This window comes from Cnephaeus nilssonii, assembly GCF_951640355.1.
Source record: "Cnephaeus nilssonii genome assembly, chromosome: 8".
Lineage (NCBI taxonomy): Eukaryota > Metazoa > Chordata > Mammalia > Chiroptera > Vespertilionidae > Cnephaeus > Cnephaeus nilssonii.
Genome location: NC_137079.1, coordinates 50,248,751 through 50,270,897, shown reverse-complemented (window position 1 = coordinate 50,270,897; position 22,147 = coordinate 50,248,751). Strand labels below are relative to the sequence as shown.

The 22,147-nt window shown below is 37.6% G+C and overlaps 1 protein-coding gene across 1 annotated transcript; it reads left to right on the top strand.

Moving 5' to 3' along the window:
* Positions 1–14,159: 14,159 nt before the first annotated feature.
* On the top strand, positions 14,160–14,651 carry LOC307104563 (jun dimerization protein 2-like; the record flags this gene model as incomplete). Its single annotated transcript, XM_079779484.1, has 1 exon — positions 14,160–14,651. One exon carries the CDS (start codon positions 14,160–14,162, stop codon positions 14,649–14,651), a length of 492 nt encoding a protein of 163 aa, XP_079635610.1.
* Between the last annotated feature and the right edge of the window lie 7,496 nt (positions 14,652–22,147).

Genomic DNA, 22,147 nt, shown 5'->3' with positions numbered 1-22,147 from the left:
ATAACACTGGCCTTAAAATAAGTTTTATTCTCTGAAAAAATAAATAGTTTAAGTAGAAAATGTAATTTTAAGTCTTCACTTTGTTTTATATCTTTTTTATTATGATTAGAGTTAAATATAAAATGCATACTGAAAAAATGCATAAATAAAAGCATATGGCTCAATAAACTTTCAGGACATGAACCACAACCAATATCAAGAAATAGAACAACTTCAAAATAGCCAGCCACCCTCATGCCTCCTTTTCATCAACCTAACACATCTGCCCAAATTTATACAGCCATAGATTAGTCTGCCTGACCTTGAACATTGAGATTGATACAGTTTGTATTTACGTCTGGCTATTTTTCTCAAATTATATTTTTAAAACATAGCTCTGTATATGATTATAGCAGTATTTTATTCATTTCATTCCTGTACAGCAGCAATTTTCAACCTTTTATTATCTCACTAGAGGCCCGGTGCATGAAATTCATGCACAGGGGGAGGGGGCTTCCTTCAGCCCGGCCTGCAATCTCTTGCAATCCAGGACCGCTGGCTCCTAACCGCTCGCCTGTCTGCCTGATTGCCCCTAACCACTCTGCCTGCCTGCCTCATCACCCCTAACCACTTTCCTGCTTACCTGATTGCCCCTAACTGCTCACCTGCCTGCCTGATCACCCCTAACCACCTCTGCCTTGGCCTCCGCCACCACGGCTTCATCAGGAAGGACATCTGGCTGTCTGGTCTAATTAGCGTATTACGCTTTTACTATTATAGATGACACACATAGACTAATTACAAAATTCAGCGACACACCAAAACATATATATTTTTTGCCAATCTGACATAAAAAATAGGTATACTTTTTATTGATTTACAAAAAAATTTAATAATAAAAATTACTTTCCCTTTTTGCTGCAAAATAACTTTTTAAAAATCAGGTGCCTAATGGGGGATAAGGACACATATGTAATACCTTAAACAATAAAGAAAAAAATAAAAATAGGGATTTTTAAGCATCTATGCCTTTCATGGGAGAATTATGTGTAATAATACTCAATAGAAGAAGCATAGAATACAATTGATATAATTGATACAATTGTATACAATTGATATAACCCAATTTCAAATTAAGAATATAAAGAAAGCACTTGAATATTATTTTTTAAATGATTACAAAATTTATAAATTCATTCCTTCAATATTTTCAGCTTTATTGAGGTATAGTTGACAAATAAAATTGGAATCTATAAAAAAAAAAAAAATCAGGTGCCTAGCCCTGGCCCATGTGCCTCAGTTGGTTGGGAACCATTCTGTGCACCAAAGGATTGCCTGCTCGATTTCCGGTCAAGGGCACTTATCTTGGTTGCAGGCTCAATCCCTGGTAGGGGGACTGTAGGAGGCAGCCCATCGATTTCACACTCTCACATCGATGATTCTCTTTCTCCCTCTCCCTTCTTCTCTATCAAAAACTCAATAAAATATTCTTTGAAAAAAATCAGGTGCCTATACTTGTTTAAAAGAATTTCTGGTACCAAGAATTAATCAGATACAAACTTATTATGTGATGTGACCAGTAAGATGCAACTCAATTATATGCCCTATATGTTTATGAGACAGGGCGACTACTGTTGTGTTGGCTGTTGTCACTTTTTGATTTGGCAATATAAGGGAAAAGTCAGTGCCCTTGACATAATAGTCAGATATTGCATTTTTTAAAAATTATTGTGGCACACCAGTTGAAAGTCACGGCTATGAAGTATTCCATTAAAGAATACAACATAGTTAATTCATTAGTCCTCTGCTGATGGAAACATATATTATTTGCAGTCTGAATAATATAAATAATGCAAAATTTGTAGTTCATCTTTTGCTAAATACATGTATATATTCTGTTGCAAATATGTCTAGGAGTGCAATATGGATTTCATAGGTTATACGTATGTTTAACTTTCATAGATAATGTAAAACCAATTTCCAAGCAATTGTAGCAATATGCACATTCCCACCAGCTCTACTCATAGCTTACATAGCCCTGATTCAGTAAGATTGGAACAGTTATCCTAAAATTTGTGTATGAATCAGTTCATGGTAATGTATTTAACATGCAGTGTCCATCCCAACAAATCAAATCAATGTTATTGGGAAAATGCCAAATAATCTGCACTTTTAAAACAAAATTTCATAAGCTTCTGAGGAATGTGATTTGAGAAAAGTGTACAAAAACTCTAAGTTAAAAAGTTTTGAAATTAGTGTGCTACATCAGAAATCTAGAACCCGAGATACATTATAAATATTTAAATAAAGACATAATCCTACCAATTTCCCCACCAATATAAAATTTAGGATATTACTATGGAGGTACTTCTATAGATTAGTGGGTCTCCTTGATCACGAAGAGTGGGTTCAATAGGGAAACTAAATAAATTTATAGATTCACCAGAATCTAGAACCTCATGGTTCTTCTTTCAAAAAAGACCATGAGACTTGGTATCTGTCTCAATGGCTCATATGTGATTATGATTTTATCTAAAATCTTTACTCTTCTGCATTAATTTTTTTTTTGCTCTGTTTGCAATTTGTTTCCTTGAGGGCTGTGGCAGAGACATTTAGTCACTATTCAAGGTTTATCTCATGTTCTGAACTCTTTTAAGTAAATCAGTACCTTAAGATGGCAGTGTGCCTCCTCTGTTCCCCTCTCTTTCTTCTGTAGCATCCTTGAAGGCCACTTGTTCCAGATGGTGGAACACAAGCTAGCAGACCCTATGGAAGCATAAAGTGCTGGGGAAGAAGACCCCGCCAACAATGAGCGTGCAAAATCAGTGTAGAATTCACTTTAAATAGTGGTTGGGACAAAAGCAAAAATCTGATATATACTAACTAGAGGCCCAGTGCACAAATTCATGCACAGGTGGGGTACGGCCAACCCAGCCCCAATCAGGGTGGATCGCGGCTGGGCCTGTTGAGAGGAGGAGATGGCCAGATGTTGACCAGCCGGCTCACCCTGATCGGGGCGATCAGGGCTGGGCCAGCTGGGGGAAGGGGCCATGGGTGATTGGCTGGAGGGCCCTGCCCCCAATTGGGGTTGGGGGGCCAATTGGGGGCAGGGCCAGCCATGGGGAGGGGCTGTGGGCAGTGGGCCTGCTGGCCTCACCCCCAAATGGGGTGGAGGTGCCAATGTGGGGCCAGTGGCCAGGGGGAGGGGCTACAGGAGGTTGACTGGCCAGCCCTGCCCTCTACTGGGGTGGGGGGTTGTGATCAGGGGCGGGTGGGGGGAGTAGCTGTGGGCCTATCATGGTGGGGTGGGCTGATGGGGGTGGGGTTGGCCAGGGGGCATTTGGCCAGTGGCCCAGCTCTTGATCGGGGTGGGAGAATCTGATCAGGGGCAGGCCAGCAGGGGGAAGGGACTGTGAGGTTGGCCTGTGGCGCCACCCCCTAATGGCTGGGTTCGCTGGCCTCAGTGGGCATCATAGCAACCGGTTGTTATGGTTGTTATGGCCGTTATGGTCACTGGCTTTTTATTTAAATAGATGACTTAGCATTAAGTTTATAGGTGTGAGAAACTGTTATAGAAAATAAGAAATGTGTTCATATAAATTATGTGAGAGCAAAATATTCTTATTTTGCTGCTTATGTTATCTTATGTTAATCAAAACCCCAATTAACTTTTAACTATAAGGGAAGATATTGAAAAAAATAAAGTTAGTAGTATGTATTGATTGTTATTGGTATACTTAGCAAATATTACAAGACAATGATGGGATCATGAAAGAACTGGCTAGCCTGTAATAGGTTGCAGAATTTGTGTGCCTTGCAGAGTTGCAAATGCTGTTTTTAGTAAAGGATGAGTTGAGAAAGTCTTTAATTGGCAATGATTGATCTAATCTGAATGGTCCATGTAATACATTAGTTTAAGGCACAAATAAGCACCCAATATTAAAATAAGTATTGTCAATACTTTGATAAAATATCTGGCTCTGGCTCTGTTACTACAAAGGTGCCACAGAATCAAATATGAAACTGGAGAACAGGTGGTAAGATCCTTGTATTTCCTATTCCTATCAAGTATCACATTTTTAATTTTCAGTTGTATAGTCAGAGACATCCTTTTAAATTTTTTCAAAAATGTTGCAATTTTTGGAGATAAAACTTTTACAAGACCATTTCTCATATCTAATTCTGCCACTTCTCATGTCTGGCAGCATGAGAAGATGTCCCTCAAGATTTATGTCCTCCTGGTGTCAATGTCCTACATAATCCCCAAATCTGTAAAGATGATGAGTTTTACTCCATGATTAGGTTATGTTAGAGGGCACAGTTGGTCCAAGATAGGAAGATTATCTGGGTTGGCCTCATCAAATTACATAAGTCATTTGAAGTCAGAGTGTTGTTCCTGGCTAGAGGAAAAAATGGAAATCAGATAGACAAACTCCAGCTGGCCTGAAAGAAAGCAAACATCCATGCTGTGAACTGCCAATGGAGAGGGATGCCCTTTAGAAACTGAGACTGATCTCAGCACACAGCAAAAAAAAAGGGTAACTTCTATCCCACAATGGCAAAGAAACGAACTTTCCAACAATCTGAATGAAATTGGAAGAGTTATTTTGCTACTTAGTAAAATTTAAAGCACTAAACTAAAATAGATGTCATATTATATGTGAATATAAGCTTGATTTAAGACAAATAAATGCCCACATAATAGTATAAATGACATATTAATGGATTTTATCTGATCACTAAGAAGATGGTGTCTTTTATCGCAAGTAGAATCTCTCAGCTTTCATAGACCCTAAGTATTTTAATGGGATGGGGAGTTTTCTTTCAAAGGTGAATATTCTATCATGGTGTACAATAAAAACATTCTGAGCTGGAAAACACTATTATGGACACTCATCACTTTAAAATATATATGTATTATTTTAAAAATAGATTGTAGAGGAGATAGTCAAATTATTTTACATATGTATTAATACACACATAATTTTTAATATGTAAATTTTTGCATACAGATACGTATACACACACAAAGTTATATGAAAGAGTTTTCTGTAGTTGTACAATGGAATGAAGAAATATTGGGAAAAATTTAATAATGTCATTGCATTATCCCAGAAATAATGATGATCTATACATACATAAGCATGTTTATGAGATTGTGTATGTTTTACCTATGTAAAGTCCCTAGGAAAGCATTTAATTAATGATTTATTCTGAATAAAGTCCTCACCAGTAATTAAGAACAATGAAATCCCTCTTTTATTATTATTTTTAAATTTTTAAAAATTTACTTTAGAGAGAGGAAGGGAGAGGGATAGAGAGATAGAAAGATAAATGGTCTGCCTCCTGCACACCCACTACTGGGGATCCAGCCCACAACTCAGTCATGTGCCCTAACCAAGAATCAAAACGTGACCTCCTGGTTCTTAGGTCGATGCTCAACCACTGAGCCATGCCGGCTGGGCTGAAATTCCTCTTTTAATGATTTATATATTGGTAAAACAGACTGTCCTTAATTTTTATTTTACCAGAAGTTAGAATAACAAGGCAGTGGATGAGTTGCTTGTTTGTTTGTTTGTTTTTGACTGCTAATAGCATACTTTCTAGGTACACAGAACATTAAACACTTGATAACTATTTTTACAGACTATACAGATTAGTTTTTTAAAGACAGAAGATAAAATAAGTTAAAAAGCTCTTTCTTGCTATAGCTTATATGCCTGATTTAAAATAAACATTTTAGTAGTGAAGTTGTCTTCAATAAGTGTGCATTGAATTATGTGACATGCTAATTTATTAGAAACAAGAATCTAAAGTTGTGTCTCAGGCACCTACCTGGAGGCTCTCTTACAAACCTGAGTTATGTATAAGCAGCATTGATCACTTTTGATTTGAAGGAAATCTAGAAAGACAAACAAAAATATCTGGTGAGATATTCTGTGAGAATAAATGCAACATTCACATTTCATTTTATATAATAACGCGAGTGAAGACTAGCTACTTTATATGTATACATCTGTGTGTATGTATATATACCAGGTAGGAATTAACGATAATGATTTTCACAAAATTAACTGGAATTCATTATCAGAAAAAAAAATTCATCTCCGCAGGATAGTATCTAATTTCCTGGGAAGAATTTATAGTCAAATTGTGTTATTAGCACCAGGATATGCTGACACTGGATTATCTGTGCATTTTTATGCCAAAGATAGACATGCCTCCAAGTAGCAAATGCTGATATGTCTGGATACTCAATGTTTTCTGTTCTTTTATCTATGCAGGCTCCATATTTATATCTAAGTCCCTAGGATATATGATCATTTACTCTCTAATATGGGGCATTTGTAAATGTGGCTCAGGCAGATGCTTGAGAACTACTCAAATCAGAGCTTGTCTTTTCTTGTTAGTCTTTGGAAAAATACATGCATACCATGTGAATTAGAACATGCAAGACTACTTAAGAGAGAGACACATGACCATAGCCCTGACATTGAACAAACTGGCCGACATGTGAGTGGCATTCCAAAGGCTAACTAGCCAGCCAACCACCACACATGAACAGCATCATTCACCATGATCAGTTATTATTTCATAAACAATGATAGCTTTAAATCATAAAGGACTGTAATTTAACAATTGATTTTCTGTTCCCCAAAATATACACTGCTCCTGCAACTGTGCCCAAATGGAGATATTTCTGAATTAAAATAGAAGAATAAGTAACACAAATATACAGACAACACTGTCTAAGACAAAATTTCTGATTTAAAGAAACACTAACAAAAAACAAAAAATAAATAAAATAAGACTCTAAGTCATAAAGTACATATAAAGTTAAAAATGTGAGATAATGTAAAAACTAAAGATAAGTAACTATTCAAATTACATTAACCAATGTTACTTAATAAATTTAATTAAAGATAAATATATAAAAATAAGTATGCAATGGTTATTCTGATAAGGGAGAGTCCTCTAATACATTATTTCAGAAGATGAAAGAAAAGAAATGCTAGGTCACAAAGGACTCAAAAATAGGCAAAAATGGTGGAAATGGTGAAGATTCTGTGAAGCCAAATATTTGTTGATATACTATAATTCTGAAAATGTCCAATAAGAGAATATTTAAAAGTTAATTGTCCATTAAAGGGCACTGGATTATAGAGCCAGGATAATGAAGGATTTTTTAAATGATTAGGATATTAGTGTTTTCAGTACTTTATCTGATGCAGAACTCCTGCATAAATTATTGATAAGTCAAAAGTGCTAGAGTGTTTCAGAAATATTTTGTTGAATAGCTCTTTGTTATTGTTGTTTGTTTGTCTTTTAATGTTCTGTGATTAGTAATTGTTAAAACCAAGACATTGGATCCAAAATGGAGTTGCTTATGCTAATCCCTAAGTCATTAAACTTTTGTCACATTTTCTCTTTTTTTTTTTTAATTACTGAAAATGCCTCAGAGCTATACAGGTGAAATGGAAGTTAGAATAAACTGTAGAGCAAATATAAATTCGATAATTAAAATGACTGAGACCTGGGTTTAAATCCTGAGTTTACCACTTTCTAAATGGAAGTATTAGGTAGATATTACATAACCTTTACTAGCATAAGTTTTCTTATTTATGAAGCGTTTACCTCTAAGCTCTTCCATTAAAAGTAATCAATAACTGTGTGCTATGCTTTCATGTACACTAAGGGGAAGCCACAACAGCTGGTCAAGGGATCCATGGTTTAAGTAGGTTGAATTCAGTTTCAGCAGTGGGAAAATGGTTAAAAACTTTAAGTTCAGATTTTTTCAGTTTTGAAGGGAGCCATAAGAGATAAGGTAAAAATGCCTCAGGAACAATCACTAATGAGGCTTTTATAGTAGATAGAGTTTCTCAGTAAATATTTTAATCAGAACTGAGCTTTAGGAAACTTTATCTGGCAATGGGGGAGCAGATGGATAGACACAGGATGGAGAAAATTAAAATGAATTTGTCATTGTTAAGTAATTAGTGATGAGACTACATTTCATATAGTTGAAAAATTTGGGAGCAATTCGTAAATCAGTCAGGGAAGTTCATAGGTAGTTGGGCACTCTTATTGAAAGGCTAGTAAGGAATGGACTGAACTAACAGAAGATTCATTATGCAATAAATATTACTTCATAATCACTATTGTTAGACTCTAAGAATGCAAAGAGAGGGATTTATTTACTGAAACTCTCTTCATACCCTCCCTATTTCTAAAAATTAAATTTAGGGTAATATTGTCTAAATTGGCCGATGGCACAAACCCAGAGAGAATAAATAATAAATCAAATACGGCAAGTTGACAAAATTTTCTTAAAAGCCTGAAATTTAGTAAAACACGTAGTTTAAAAACCGTGCAATTATTAGGTGGAAATAATATGGCTTAAAAGCAGTCTATACTAAGCACAACTTAAGGGCTCACCATTATGATCTGACTGCCAAAACAACAAAAACCTTTTTTAAAACCTTATAGCTACATAGAAAATACTTTTCTTTGATTTGCCCAGAAAAACAAGCAAAATATGAGCAAAGTATATTGTGTGTCTATGTGTCTATGTGTGTCAGAGAGAAGGAGAGACAGAGAGAGAGACAAGGAGAGAGAGACAGAGAGAGAGATTATCTTCAGTATGGTTCTTAGATTTCAATTGAAATGCTATACACAGTTCTGAGAGTCATGATTTAACAAGAACATGGTTAAGCTGGATTTCTTCCAAACAGTAGCCATTAGGGTAGAGAGAGGAAAGCAAGCCTTGTTATGGAAGTTCTAACAGTAAATTCTCTTTAAGCAGGATAAGATTTCAGACAAATACAATTTTAAAGATATTTAAAAGACTCCCGTGACAACCAGGATTTAGTATTTACCTGGGGCTCTGAAGAGTAGATTTATTAGAAAACAGTTGTGGGTGTAATGTCATAAGAGCTTTATAATAATTAGAACTGTCACCTTGATCTAGATCGCTTCAGAAGGTCACCTCCAGGGTGAGGATGGTGAAATACTGATTACTGAGTTGCTGAACGGATAATGAGTAGCAACTTTGAGGAATGTTAAAAGCATGGGAGGATAAGCTAGTGTAGATGATCTTTAGCTTTCCTTTCCTTCCTGTAAATTTATGGTTTTGTAGAAATGGAATGCTTTTGAAATCAACAAGGTAATTGAAATGAACAGTATTTGGTTTATTTTACAACTACTTACGTTACACAGTGTGTGAATCTCATCATTTGAGCATAAATAGAAAAGGTTTCTGTGGCTTTAAAAATAGGCCCTGGAGAACTTTTCTTTGGATATTAATTAGAGATGCCCGGATATTCTCCTCTGATTTAACATGGTTAGATAATTTTTAACACCTTAAAGTGTGATGTATTGGATGGGCTCTGTCAACTTGGTCAAATTAATTATTAGCATTACCTAGAGACCAACAGGGAAAACATTCTGGGCTCAGGTTAAACTCCGCGTCAGAGCAAGACAGAAATACATTCTTATATCTGGCCCGGCAGGCGTGGAGATGCTCAGTTGACTATTTCCAGACAAGGTGAAGTGTCTCATCTGTGAAAACAGTGCTTACCTGCAGGCTCTTGACGACGGCCAAGTGAAGGGAACTGCAGGATGTTAACTTCTCTCCCTGAAACAGGAGAACCCTGAACACCTGCTCGTCTAATCGCGTCTCCTGCAACACTGGCAACCGTCCACAAGGAACATAAAGCTCTGTTTTCACACTTGTGCTGCAGCTGTATTGATAAATTACGCATATTCTTTGTGCGTGTGCATGCTTGAACTTGGCCTATGAATTTCTTATTTACTTACCCTGCCAATTAATTTTATTCTTTAACTCAAATTTTGCTTTAAGATCAATATTAAAATAAATGATATGATTCTGTTCTATTATGTAGGTGTTATATAGAATTCTATTTTATGAAGTATTATAATTTAACTAGAGGCCTGATGCACGAAATTAGTGCAAAGGCCTCAGCCCTCCCAGCCCTGGCTTCACTGAAATGTCGTCCGGAAGGATGTCCGGTTGGACATCCAGTCTAATTAGCATATTACACTTTTATTATAGAAGATTACATTTTCCACTATTAGCGGACAAGTACTTTTTTTGAAGTTTACTTCTACAAACAGTATCACACATCTACTGGAATAAATATTTAACAGATTCCTTAGAAAATAAACTTAAAAGAAAAATGCAAATATATGTAAATATTTTCAAAGTTAGTAGATATTGCCAATTTACTCTCTAATGTCTTTCTTTCTCAGTGGCAGTTACCAGACTTCCTCAAATGCTTGACATTAGATAGGAAATCCAGTTTAATGTATAAACTACTAAAATTGCTAACAAGAATCTCTGGATTTTTATTGATTTAAGAGATAATTTTTAAATTTATCTTTGAGTAGGATGTTTAATCTAGTTTTTGGAAGCTTAATCTATATTTTAAAATTTACATCTTCCTTTTTTGAAAAGAGGAAGGGAGAGGGATAGAGAGCCAGAAACATTGATGAGAGAGAAACATCTATCAGCCGCCTCCTGCACACCTTCTACTGTGGATGTGCCCGCAACCAAGGTACATGCCCCTGACCTTAATCGAACCTGGGACCCTTCAGTCTGCAGGCCAATGCTCTATTCACTGAGCCAAAAACGGTTAGGGCTAGATCTACCTTTTTATTTCAATATTATTTTTAACAAGAATCAGAATTGATAAAATTCTTCTTCAATATCTAATTTGATCATTATAGTGACTTAGACATTTAGTTCTATAACGTTTAACTGACAATGTTGAAATATATTTGTATTAATTTATTAAATTCTATATAGTCATACTTTGTTATTTTCTCATATACAATAGAATTTGAATGGATTATATTTTATATACAAATATTTCAACTATTTCCATTAGTTATATTTTTCTGTTTTATTTTTTCTTCTGTTTTCCCTGACTAGCTTCATGTTTATAATAGCACTATAAAGTAGTTTTATTTAATATGTTTATTTGTTATATTACCTTAATATATTTAATTGAGAGAATTACCTATTATTTGAAGAAGTATTAAAATGTGTCAATAAAACTGCAAAACCTAATACATTTATTTTAAGTACCAGGATCAGTATGTGAGGGGAGGTAGGGGTTCTGTCTTCAAATTGAATTTCTTTAATGGTTTTTCACTATTAAGTTTTGTCTTTTTGACTATTGATACCCTTCCCCACTTTTGTTTGACAATTTTTGCTCACATTTATATTTCCTTTTCCCCCCTGTTTATTCTGTAACTGCTATAGCTGTGCAATCACATTCAATATATAGGACTTTTAATTTTGTTTAAATATTTTACATTTTTAATTATGACTTCTGTTACTCAAGATTTATTTTAGATTATATATGCTTATTTCTAAATTTATAGTTTTATTATACTTTTACTGTACTTGCCTGTTTTTCTATTTAACATTTTTACCCTCAGGGAATATAATTTGTATAACAATTATTTTCCCTTGCATTCTCCTAAAATAGTTTCAAGACTGCACTAGATTTATATTTGTTACAATCTTAATAAGTTCAAAAAATAATCGCTTGTTACATAAAGATTTTTTTTTAATTATCTTTATTATTGAAAGTATTACAGATGCCCCCTCTCCCATTAACACCCTACTTCCCACACCTGCCCCCTCCTAGGCCTTCACCATCCTATTGTCTGTGTCCATGGGTTATGCATATATGCATACAAGTTCTTTGATTAATCTCTTCTTGCTCCCCCCACCACTTCCCTCAGAGAATCATTAGTCTGTTCCATGTTTCCATATCTCTGAATCTATTTTGTTTGTCCATTTATATTGTTCATTAGATTCTACATAGAAGTGAGATCATATGTTATTTGTCTTTCTCTGACTAGCTTATTTAGCTTAGCATAATACTCTCCAGATTCCTCCAAAGGGTAAGAGTTCCTTCTTTTTTCCTTTTTTAAAGAGTCAGTTACTCAGCATAGCCAACTCTTTTTTTTTTAAGCTTTTACTATTTTTTTTATATTAATTTAAGAGAGAAGAAGAGGGAAGAGAAGAGAGATAGAAACATCAATGATGAAAGAGAATCATTGAACTGCTGCCTCCTGCATACCCCATACTGGGGATTGAGCTGGCAACCCAGGCATATGTTCTGACCAGGAATCAAACAAAGACCTCCTGGTCCATGGCTCAATGCTCAACCACTGAGCTACACCAACTGGGGGAGATCTTTCTTTTTTATACCTGCATAGTATTCCACTGTGTAAATATACCACAGCTTTTTTATCCACTCATCAACTGATGGGCACTTGGGCTGTTTTCAGATCTTAGCTATTGTAAATAACACTGCTATGAATATAGGGGTGCATATATCCTTTCTGATTGGTGTTTCAGGATTCTTAGGTTATATTCCTGGAAGTGGGATCACTGGGTTAAATGCCAATTCCATTTTTAATTTTTTGAGGAAACTCCACACTTTTTTTTTGTAATGATTGTACCAGTCTGCATTCCCCCCAGCAGTGTACTAGGGTTCCTTTTTCTCCACACACAGCAATTGGCCAGCAATTGCTGTGTGTTGATTTATTGACGTTAGCCATTCTGGCAGGTGTGAGGTGGTACCTCATTGTTGTTTTAATTTGCAACTCTCTGATGATTAGTGACGTTGAGCATTTTTTCATGTCTCCTGGATATTTGTATATCCTCTTTGGAGAAGTGTCTATTTAGGGCCTCTGCCCATTTTTTAATTGGGTTGTTTGTCTTTCTTTTGTTTAATTGTATGAGTATTTCATATATTTTGGAAATTAACCCCTTGTCAGATGTAACATTTGCTAATATGTTCTCCCATACAGTGGGTTCCCTTTTCATTTTGATGCTGGTTTCTTTTGCTACACAGAAGCTTTTTAATGCAGTCTAATTTGTTTATTTTTTCCTTTGTTTCTCTTGCTCTGGGAGTTGTATCTAAAAATTCTGCTACATGAGATGCCTAATTTTTTTGCTGCCTACGTTTTCTAGGATTTTTATGGTTTCACAGCTTACATATGAGTCTTTTATCCATTTTGCGTTTATTCTTATGTATGGTGTAAGTTGGTGGTCTAGTGTCATTTTTTTGCATGTACCTGTCCAATTTTCCCAACACCATTTATTGAAGAGAATATCTCTGCTTCAAAGTATGCTCTTGCCTCCTTTGTCAAATTAATTGATCATAGTGGCTTGGGTCAATTTCTGGGTTCTCTGTTCTGTTCCATTGATCTATATGCCTGTTCTTGTGCCAGTATCAGGCTGTTTTGAGCACAGGGGCTTTGTACTATAAGTTGATATCTGGTATTGTGATCCCTCCAACTTTGTTCTTCTTTTTCAAGATTGCTGAAGCTATTCGGGATCTTTTTTGGTTTCACATAAATTTTTGAAGTGTTTGTTCTAAAAATGTGAAATATGCCATTGGTAGTTTAGTAGGGATTGCATTGAATCTATAGATTACTTTGGGTACTACGGATCCATTTAATGATGTTAATTCTACCAATCCATAAACACAGTATATTTTTTATTTGTTTATATATGCTCTAGCTCTTTTATCAACATCCTGTAGTTTTCGGAATATGGGTCTTTTACCTTCTTGGTTAAGTTTATTTCTAAGTATCTTATTTTTTTGGTTGCTATGGTAAATAAGATTTATTTTTTAGTTTGTCTTTCTAAGATTTTGTAATCCTATATGATAAAAACTCAGGGACCCTAACAGCATAACGACCAGAATGACCAGAGACCAGAACCACCACAGCCCCTCGCCAGGCTGGCCCTGCACCCCAACAAGTGGTTAGGGGCAATCAGGCAGGCAGACAAGTGGTTAGGGGTGATCAGGTAGGCAGGTGAGCAGTTAGGGGCAATCAGGTAGGCAGACAAGTGGTTAGGGGCAATCAGGTAGGCAGGCGAGTGGTTAGGGGTGATGAGACAGACAGTCAGAGCCCCGCAATCGATTGCCTCAAAGAGGGAGACCCAGGCTACAGCCTGCAGGAGGGATGCTTGGCGGCTGCGACAGGAGGCGCTGGCAGCTGAGGATGCTGTGGGTGGGGCTGGTGCCACTGCGGCTCCTGAGCGGGTATGGTGCCTGCAGCCTGGCCCAGGCCTCAGGGTTGCAGCATCCCCCCCACGACTTCTGCAGGGCTGGACTGCCACTCCTCCTGCTATGATGCCTGGGCAGATCCCGGACCCTTCCATGACTGCGGGCTCTCTGCCAGGGCTCAGTCCCCTGACCGGACTCCCCAGCTCGGCCCTGACTGCAGAGGAGCTGAAATACGCTGACATCCACAACATTGGGGCCACGATCACCCCTTTGCACTTCCTGGAGGTGAAACTGGGCAAGAGGCCTCAACCTGTGAAAAGTGAGCTAGAGGAGGAAGAGGAGCGGAGGAAAGGGCGCCGGGAAAAGAACAAAGTGGTGGCAGCTCCATGCCGGAACTGGAAGAAGGAGCGGAAGGAGTGTCTGCAGCGGGAACCTGAGTGGCTGGAGCTCATGAGTGCGGAGCTGAAAACCCAGATGAAGGAGCTGAAGCAGGAGCGGCAGCAGCTCATCCTGATGCTCAATGGGCATCGCCCCACCTGCATCGTCAGGACCGACAGCATTAAGACCCCCGATTCAGAAGGCATCCCACTGCTGGAGCCGCTGGAGAAGAAGTGACCATGGGCCGGGGGGAAGAGGAGGAGGAGGAGGGGGTCCCAGAGGGCTCTTCCTTGCTGCATGAAAAACTCTTCAATGAGGCTCAGCACAGCCAGCATCAGCCAGGCTTTTTTTGTGAAACTCAGATCAGCCACACCAGGGGAAGAAACCCAGGCTGATGAAACCCAGGACCAAGCGCTGAGACCAAAGTAGTCCTGAGGGGGGCCTGTTCTGCCTGGGGCCAGGCTTGCAGGAGGCAGGACAGAGACTCTGGGATGGAGAGACGCCCAACCAGGCAGCTGTGGGCACTTCTCCAGCCTCTCTGCCAGGGCGCCCACCCAAAGGACCTCTGAGCAGCCAGGAAAAGCCATGAGTTGCAACCAAAATTAGGCTGAGTATGGAACTCAGAGTGAAACTGCAATCTGCCTGCCCCCAGCCCTGATCCTGACCCTGACCCTGATCCTGATACAAGGCTGGAGAAGGGCACAGTGCCAGGCCCTGCTGTACCCACCCACTGTGGTCCAGCTCTGTCCTGCCCAGAGTGGCATCCTCACCGGCCCTGCGGGAGGTGCTGTGGGCATGAGGCACAGGCGCCCTTCCAAAGCACATACTCACTGAACGTTACAGACTGGCTGTCCTGGCAGGGCTTTCAATTGCACATGTTTTTTATACTTTCTTTCTTTTTTTTTTTAAAATATTTTTTACCAAAAAATAGATTTTATACAAGCAATATATAAATGGATTTCTATAATCACTCGATGTGATACAGTATAAATATGCTATGCTTTGTTTGTTACGAACAGATATTCAGTAGTTATGGCCGTTGGGTGTAACTGCTAAGTACTGTAGTCTCTGGGTGTTGGTGGTGGCAGGGGTGGGGTGTGGTGCATTTCTATCCTGGTAAACCCTTCATAGTACTCAGTTCTGTATCGCTCAGTAAACATTACTCTTACTTAAAAAAAAAAAAAAAGAAAGAAAGAAAAGAAAAAGAAAGAAAGAAAGAAAGAAAGAAAGAAAGAAAGAAAGAAAGAAAGAAAGAAAGAGGGAGTCCTAGGCCAGCCAAGCCATTGCACCCCATGCCTGTCGCCTGCAGAGGGAGGCTTCCCGTGGCAGGGGAGAGGGGGGCAGCGCTACACAGATGGCAAGCAGTGGCAGTGGCGGGGGTGGAGGGGGGGGAGCCAGCTGCCTGCAGCTGGGGGAAAGAAAGCCCCGATAGGCCCTGATCTCAGGCCAGGCCTAGCGACCCTACCCGAGGGGTCCAGGATTGTGAGAGGGTGCAGGCCAGGCGAGGGACCCGCCCCCCACCCCAAGTGCACAAACTTTTGTGTACCAGGCCTCTAGTTGTTGTATAAAAATGCCATCCATTTCTGGGTGTTAATTTTGTATCCCGCTACCTTGCCAAATTAATGTATTAAATCTAGTATTTTTGCATGGAGTGTTTAAGATTTTCTATGTACAATATCATGTCATCTGTGAATAATGACATTTTTACATTCTCCTTTCCAATTTGGATGCCTTTAATTTTTCTTGTTGTCTGATCACTATGGCTAGGACTATTACATAAATATTTTTTATTGATTTTTTTTTTTTTTTTTTTTTTTTTTTTTTTTTTTTTTTTACAGAGAGGAAGGGAGCGGGATAGAGAGTTAGAAACATCAATGAGAGAGAAACATCGATCAGCTGCCTCCTGCACACTCCCTACTGGGGATGTGTCCACAACCAAGGTACATTCCCTTGACTGGAATCGAACCTGGGACCTTTCAGTCCACAGGCCAATGCTCTATCCACTGAGCCAAACCGGTTAGGGCATATATTTAATAAAACTTATATTGCTATGTTAACTGTTGCTTGAATTTATTTTTAATATACAGAATATATATTTCTAAATTTTATGATTGTTGATCTATTTCCATTTATTCTTACCATTTTATTTCTGCTTTTTTATTCATTAATTTTCCATCTTGTTTTCTTCTTCTTGTTTTTCATCTCCTAATTCATTTCTACTTTCTAAGATATGCGTTGTCTTTTTCTTTTTATTCTATGGAAGTTTGTTGTTTTCCAAGTCCATAGTCTCCACTTTGTCTTATTTCTCAGCCATCAACTCTTAACATACATCTGGTTCCTATAACCCCATAGTTATTTCATATCAACATACTTGCTATAGATTTAATGTTGATTTTCCCCAAAATTCATATGTAGAAATTGTAACTCCCACTGTGATTGTATTAGGAAGCTTTGACAGATGATTAGATCATTAGGTAGAGACCTCATTAATTTGATTATTGTCTTTATAAAACAGACCCTAGAAAGCTCCTTTGTCCCTTCCATGATGTAAGAACATGATGAAAATCATCAGTCTGCAACCCAGAACAAGGCTCTCACCAGAACTCAATAATTTTAGTACCCTTATCTTGGACATCGAGCCTCCAGAACTGTGATAAAAAAAAATCTCTGTTGTTTATAAGCCACGAGTCTATGTAACTTTGTGATAGCAGCCTGAACTAAATCAACACTATTTTATGATGTAGATGCATTGTAATTTATTCAGTTGTTCTCTCTAATAGGAATTTTCTTAATGGGATAGTAGAACAAGTATTCTTATGTTACATGTTTCCTTAATGTTACTATCCATTTGGATAGGATAAGTTACACAGATTGAATTTTCTCCCTTAATCCTCAAAAGTCCATTTGGTAGCTAAGTTTATAATATTTACCCTATAGCCGTGGGACCAAAGAGACAGGGAAGTTGTGTCTTTTGCATAGTCATGTAGTTCTTCCTCTCCAATTATTTATCAGTGAATGAATAAGAGAATTAATACAACTGATATTTTAAATATTACATATTAATACAGGGTGTCCCAAAAATGTATAAACACTGTGAATAATTATTAATTCCAATGGGTTAGAAACATCAGTTGAGTTATCAGCTGTTAATGAGTGTATACATTTCGGGGGGACAACCCTGCATATTCACTTTTCTTCTCTCTTATGTTACACATCATAGTTCTCAGATACATTACTTGTTCCATTGTAACTGATTTCCAAATCAGAGGTTCCCTACAGGTGTGCCACTGTCAGGAGTAGAGTACACATACATCTCACATCATTGATTCCCCTTAATACCTTGAGGCCCCAGCGAGATCTTTTCAGGGTACAAAAATGCCTCATCTTCTAGTGTACGGTATAAATGCTATTATTTCAGTGTATCTTAATATGACAACATTTAGGAAATTATTTTAGTGATCTGATAAATTTACAAGATTTATGTAGCTGGTGGAAAGTGATACAAATCAGCATAACCATATTTTTTTGGTTAGCCACCTAAATCTGCATGAATTTCCAAACAGTAATATTTTTAAAAGAATATCCCAACCAAATGCACAGTATATTATTTCTAAGAGATTCCCTAACTTTGATTTATCCATCCTTCGATATAGGCTACACTGAGCTAAGTTGGCATTTAATACATTGTTTCACAGAATGGATTTTGACCCTAATTTTTTTAAGATCTACTGTCTATAAATGTGATAGGATGTAATACTGAATGTGTGAAATAGGGAGGGAGCTGAGATCATAAAGACGAGAAAAGTTGTCATAGAACAATTTAAAATAATACACTTCCTGTCCATGGTTTCATTTTGGCCTTCTAAAAGCCATGATGACAGAGCTTTTCTTATTCTCTTCATCACCATAGGTGGGGGGAAAAATGGAGAGAGTCTTGAGTGCCTTTATATGTTAAACATGCAATGATAATCAAAAAAATAAAATGGAATAAGCAGTGCTAAAAGAGTGACTTAAAATAGAATCAGGAGGCTATTGAGTGAGTAGAACCTACTTGCATCTTGGGCCTCAGTTCTCAGAGCTGCTATTAAGTTGCTAAACCTGTTGGTAAATTCAGTTTAAGGCTGAGCCATTAATATCCTGGAACTGCTGTGTGAACATATGTGGACTTTACCTCCTCCTTGTAATATTCACCCCCCCTCATTTTTATATTGGAACTAACCAACTCCTATTAGCCTAGCCAGCAATTCTTTACTAGAATATGCATGAAAAAAAAATGTGCTTTGTGGTTTTGCCTATAAACCCTGCCTTTCTTCATTCTCTCTGGAGCACAGTTTAGGTTGCAACCTGAATCTGTATCTTGTAGATTACAACTCTTTTTGCTCAAATTCATACTTTTTGTTCTTCACTACAGCCTAAACCTTTTATTTGATTAATAGGCAGCAAGCAAGGATCAATATTTCTTTTGGAAGTCTATGACCTTTATGCAAATTTATGTATTTCTAAACAATACCAAAATGAAACACTGTTGGAAGATGATTCTTCTTAGGCTCCACATATTTTATATCTTTTAAGAAGAGACACAGATAAATTAGTTCCTGCTTATCTTTTCAGGAATATCTATATAACAAATAGCCTTGGAAGAGAGAGAGCTTGCCTTTTGCATGAGCAAATGGAAGGCATATTTACTGTCAAGTATAAAAATATAGATTCCATAAGCTCAGTTTTTCTGGTTGTTGTTGTTTTTTTTCATATTTATTGATTTTGAGAGAGAGAGAGAGAGAGAGAGAGAGAGAGAGAGAGAACAAAACATTGATTTGTTGTTCCACTCATTTATGCAATCTTTGGCTGATTCTTGTATGTGCCCTGACTGAGATCAAGGGTCTAACCAACTGAGCTACTTGGTCAGGGCCAGGTTTCTTCTTTAATGCAATTGATTTTGCAGGTGTCACCTTGGCCTCTTTCTCATCACCCTGAGGAAATGGGCTTGGAAAACAGGCACAAGAAAATGCTGGTATTCTGTAACCACTGTTGTTCTGAGTGACAAAATGTTTTGTCCCTGGCACAATTGTCTCATGCCTTCATCCAATATATGTGAAACTATAGCAGACTAACTTGCTAGCTTGCAAATAGGATAAAGCCTCAGATCTTTTGACAAACACTAAATGAAATGGAGTTGATTTATTTATAGACATAATTATATCTATATATATCTATATCTATATATATCTATATATATATAGATATAGATATATAAACAGGGAATATGCTAATTAGCCGGGCATCACGTCGGCTCAGAAGGAGCTGCACACAGATGGGAGGGAGGGGACTGCGTGCGCCCCAGCCCCAGCAGCCGTGGGGAGGCTGGGGCTAGGGGCGGGCCAGAGTGGAGACACAACACACGGAGAGGCTGGGGCTGGGGGAGGGCCGGATCAGAGACACAACACATGGAGAGGCTGGGGCTGGGGGAGGGCTGGATCAGAGACACAACACACAGGAGCGCCTGCTCCCACTCCAGTGGACACAACGCAGCGGCTGGCACTACGTGGGTCAGGCGCAGGTCCCGGCCCCCCACTAGGTGCCTCCTCGCATAGCGGGAGGCGGGGCACCTCCTCACGAAATTTCAATCATGCACCGGGCCTCTAGTAATCATATAAAATGTATTTATGGATGAAAATACACTGCTTTTTTTTTTTTAGATGTTTCTGAGTATATTCAAAGATATAAAATAGTTGAGGAACATACCTTCTTACAAAATGTCTATTCCAAGTTTCAAGATAAAAATGCTAGTGGGAAAAATCTTTAACTGGATTATTTTATAGTGTCTTCTAACATACTGCTGTGTTTATAATTGTCTTTTAACATAACATGAACCTACAAATCCTTGTAACCCCATTATTTAGTTTGCTACCTAAATACTTTAAATAGTTAAAAACTAAAGCATTTTATACATTTATTCTGTGCCTCTATGTTTTAGGTATAGTTTTCTTTGATCTTATAATGAAATTCCTTAGTTACAAAATCCCAGATTGAATGGTAGGAGAGTGATGGAAAGTAATAGAACCTACTTACATAGTCTCCAATATATGTACATGAAAATAGCAGAGCACAAATAAATGGGGCACATCCAAACTAATAGCCTAAAGAATTCATTTAAGGGAGTATTTCCACCCCAGTGGTTAGTACCATAAAAACCAACTCAAATAGCTCTGAACTTTTCAGAGGCAATAGAGGAAAAAGTGCAAAGTTCAAATGAGAACATGTTTGATATTAGCTCTTAAAAATTGATTTAAAAATCTTTCTCCCCATTATGGTTTTAAAAATTGTTACTGTACCACGAAAACAATCACAATCACTGCAATATGTTTGAAGAAACTATTGATTAGAATTTTATATATTTATTATGGTGTTATTTGAGAAATGGTACTTGATTCAGCACTCACATTTTTTCTTTTTCTTTTTCTAAATATATATTTTATTGATTTCAGAGAGGAAAGGAGAGGGAGAGACCTATAGAAAAATCAATGATAAGAGAGAATCATTGATCGGCTGTCTCCTGTATGCTCCCCACTGGGATGGAGCCCAGGCATGTGCCCTGACCAGGAATTGAACCATGACCTCCTGGTTCATGGGTTGAGCTCTACCACTGAACCACACTGGTCAGGTTCTTTTTTTTTTTTAATTTATCTTTATTGTTGAAAGTATTACAGATGTCCTCTTTTTTTTCCTTTCCATTGACTTCTTCCTCCCCACTCCTGCCCCCTCCCCAGGCCTTCACCACACCATTGTCTGTGTCCATGGGTTATGCATATATGCATATAAGGCATATAAGTTATTTAGTTCATCTCTTCCGGCTCCCCTGCACCCTCTTCCTTCTGGGAATTCTCAGTCTGATGCATGTTTCCATGTCTCTGGCTCTATTTTGTTTGTCAGTTTATTTTGTTCATTAGATTCCACATATCAGTGAGATCATGTGATACTTGTCTTTTTCTGACTGGCTTATTTCATTTAGCATGATATTCTCCAGGTCCTTCCATGTTGTCTCAAAGGATAAGAGATCCTTTTTGTCTTTTAAAGCTGCATAGTATTCCATGGTGTAAATGTACCACAGCTTTTTTATCTACTCATGGGCACTTGGACTGTTTCCCTATAATAGTATATTTGGTTCACTAGAAAATGTTATATTTTTCACTTGTTTGATTTGAATAATGCATATGGCCAGTCAAAATCTTCAGGGCTACTAGTTGTAAGTGAAAGTAAAAATAAACAGTACTCTTCACAAGTGAAATAGTTTTAGCTTTTTCTTAATCTTTCATGTTAATAAAAGTGAAATCATGTACATCTGAATGTATCATAGATACCTTTAATAAATAGTTTGTTTTTCCTATGATGACATAAGCAAATTGTCTTTTTCTTAAGTGTGGTAGAATACTACCTCAATTTTAAATATCCATAATTTATGCTTCCAACATGGCAGGTTCGTTTGAAAATCAATACATACATCTATAAGTATATGTGTTCCTAAATGCAAATACATCACATTGCATAAATCAATTTAAATTATACTTTTATATTTTTTAACTAGAGGCCCGGTGCACTAAATTTGTGCACGGAGGGGGGTTGTCCCTCAGCCCAGCCTGTACCCTCTCCAATATGGGACCCCTCGAGGGATGTCCGACTGCCCATTTAGGCCCGATCCTGGTGGGCAGTCGGATCCCTAAACAGGCAGTCGGACA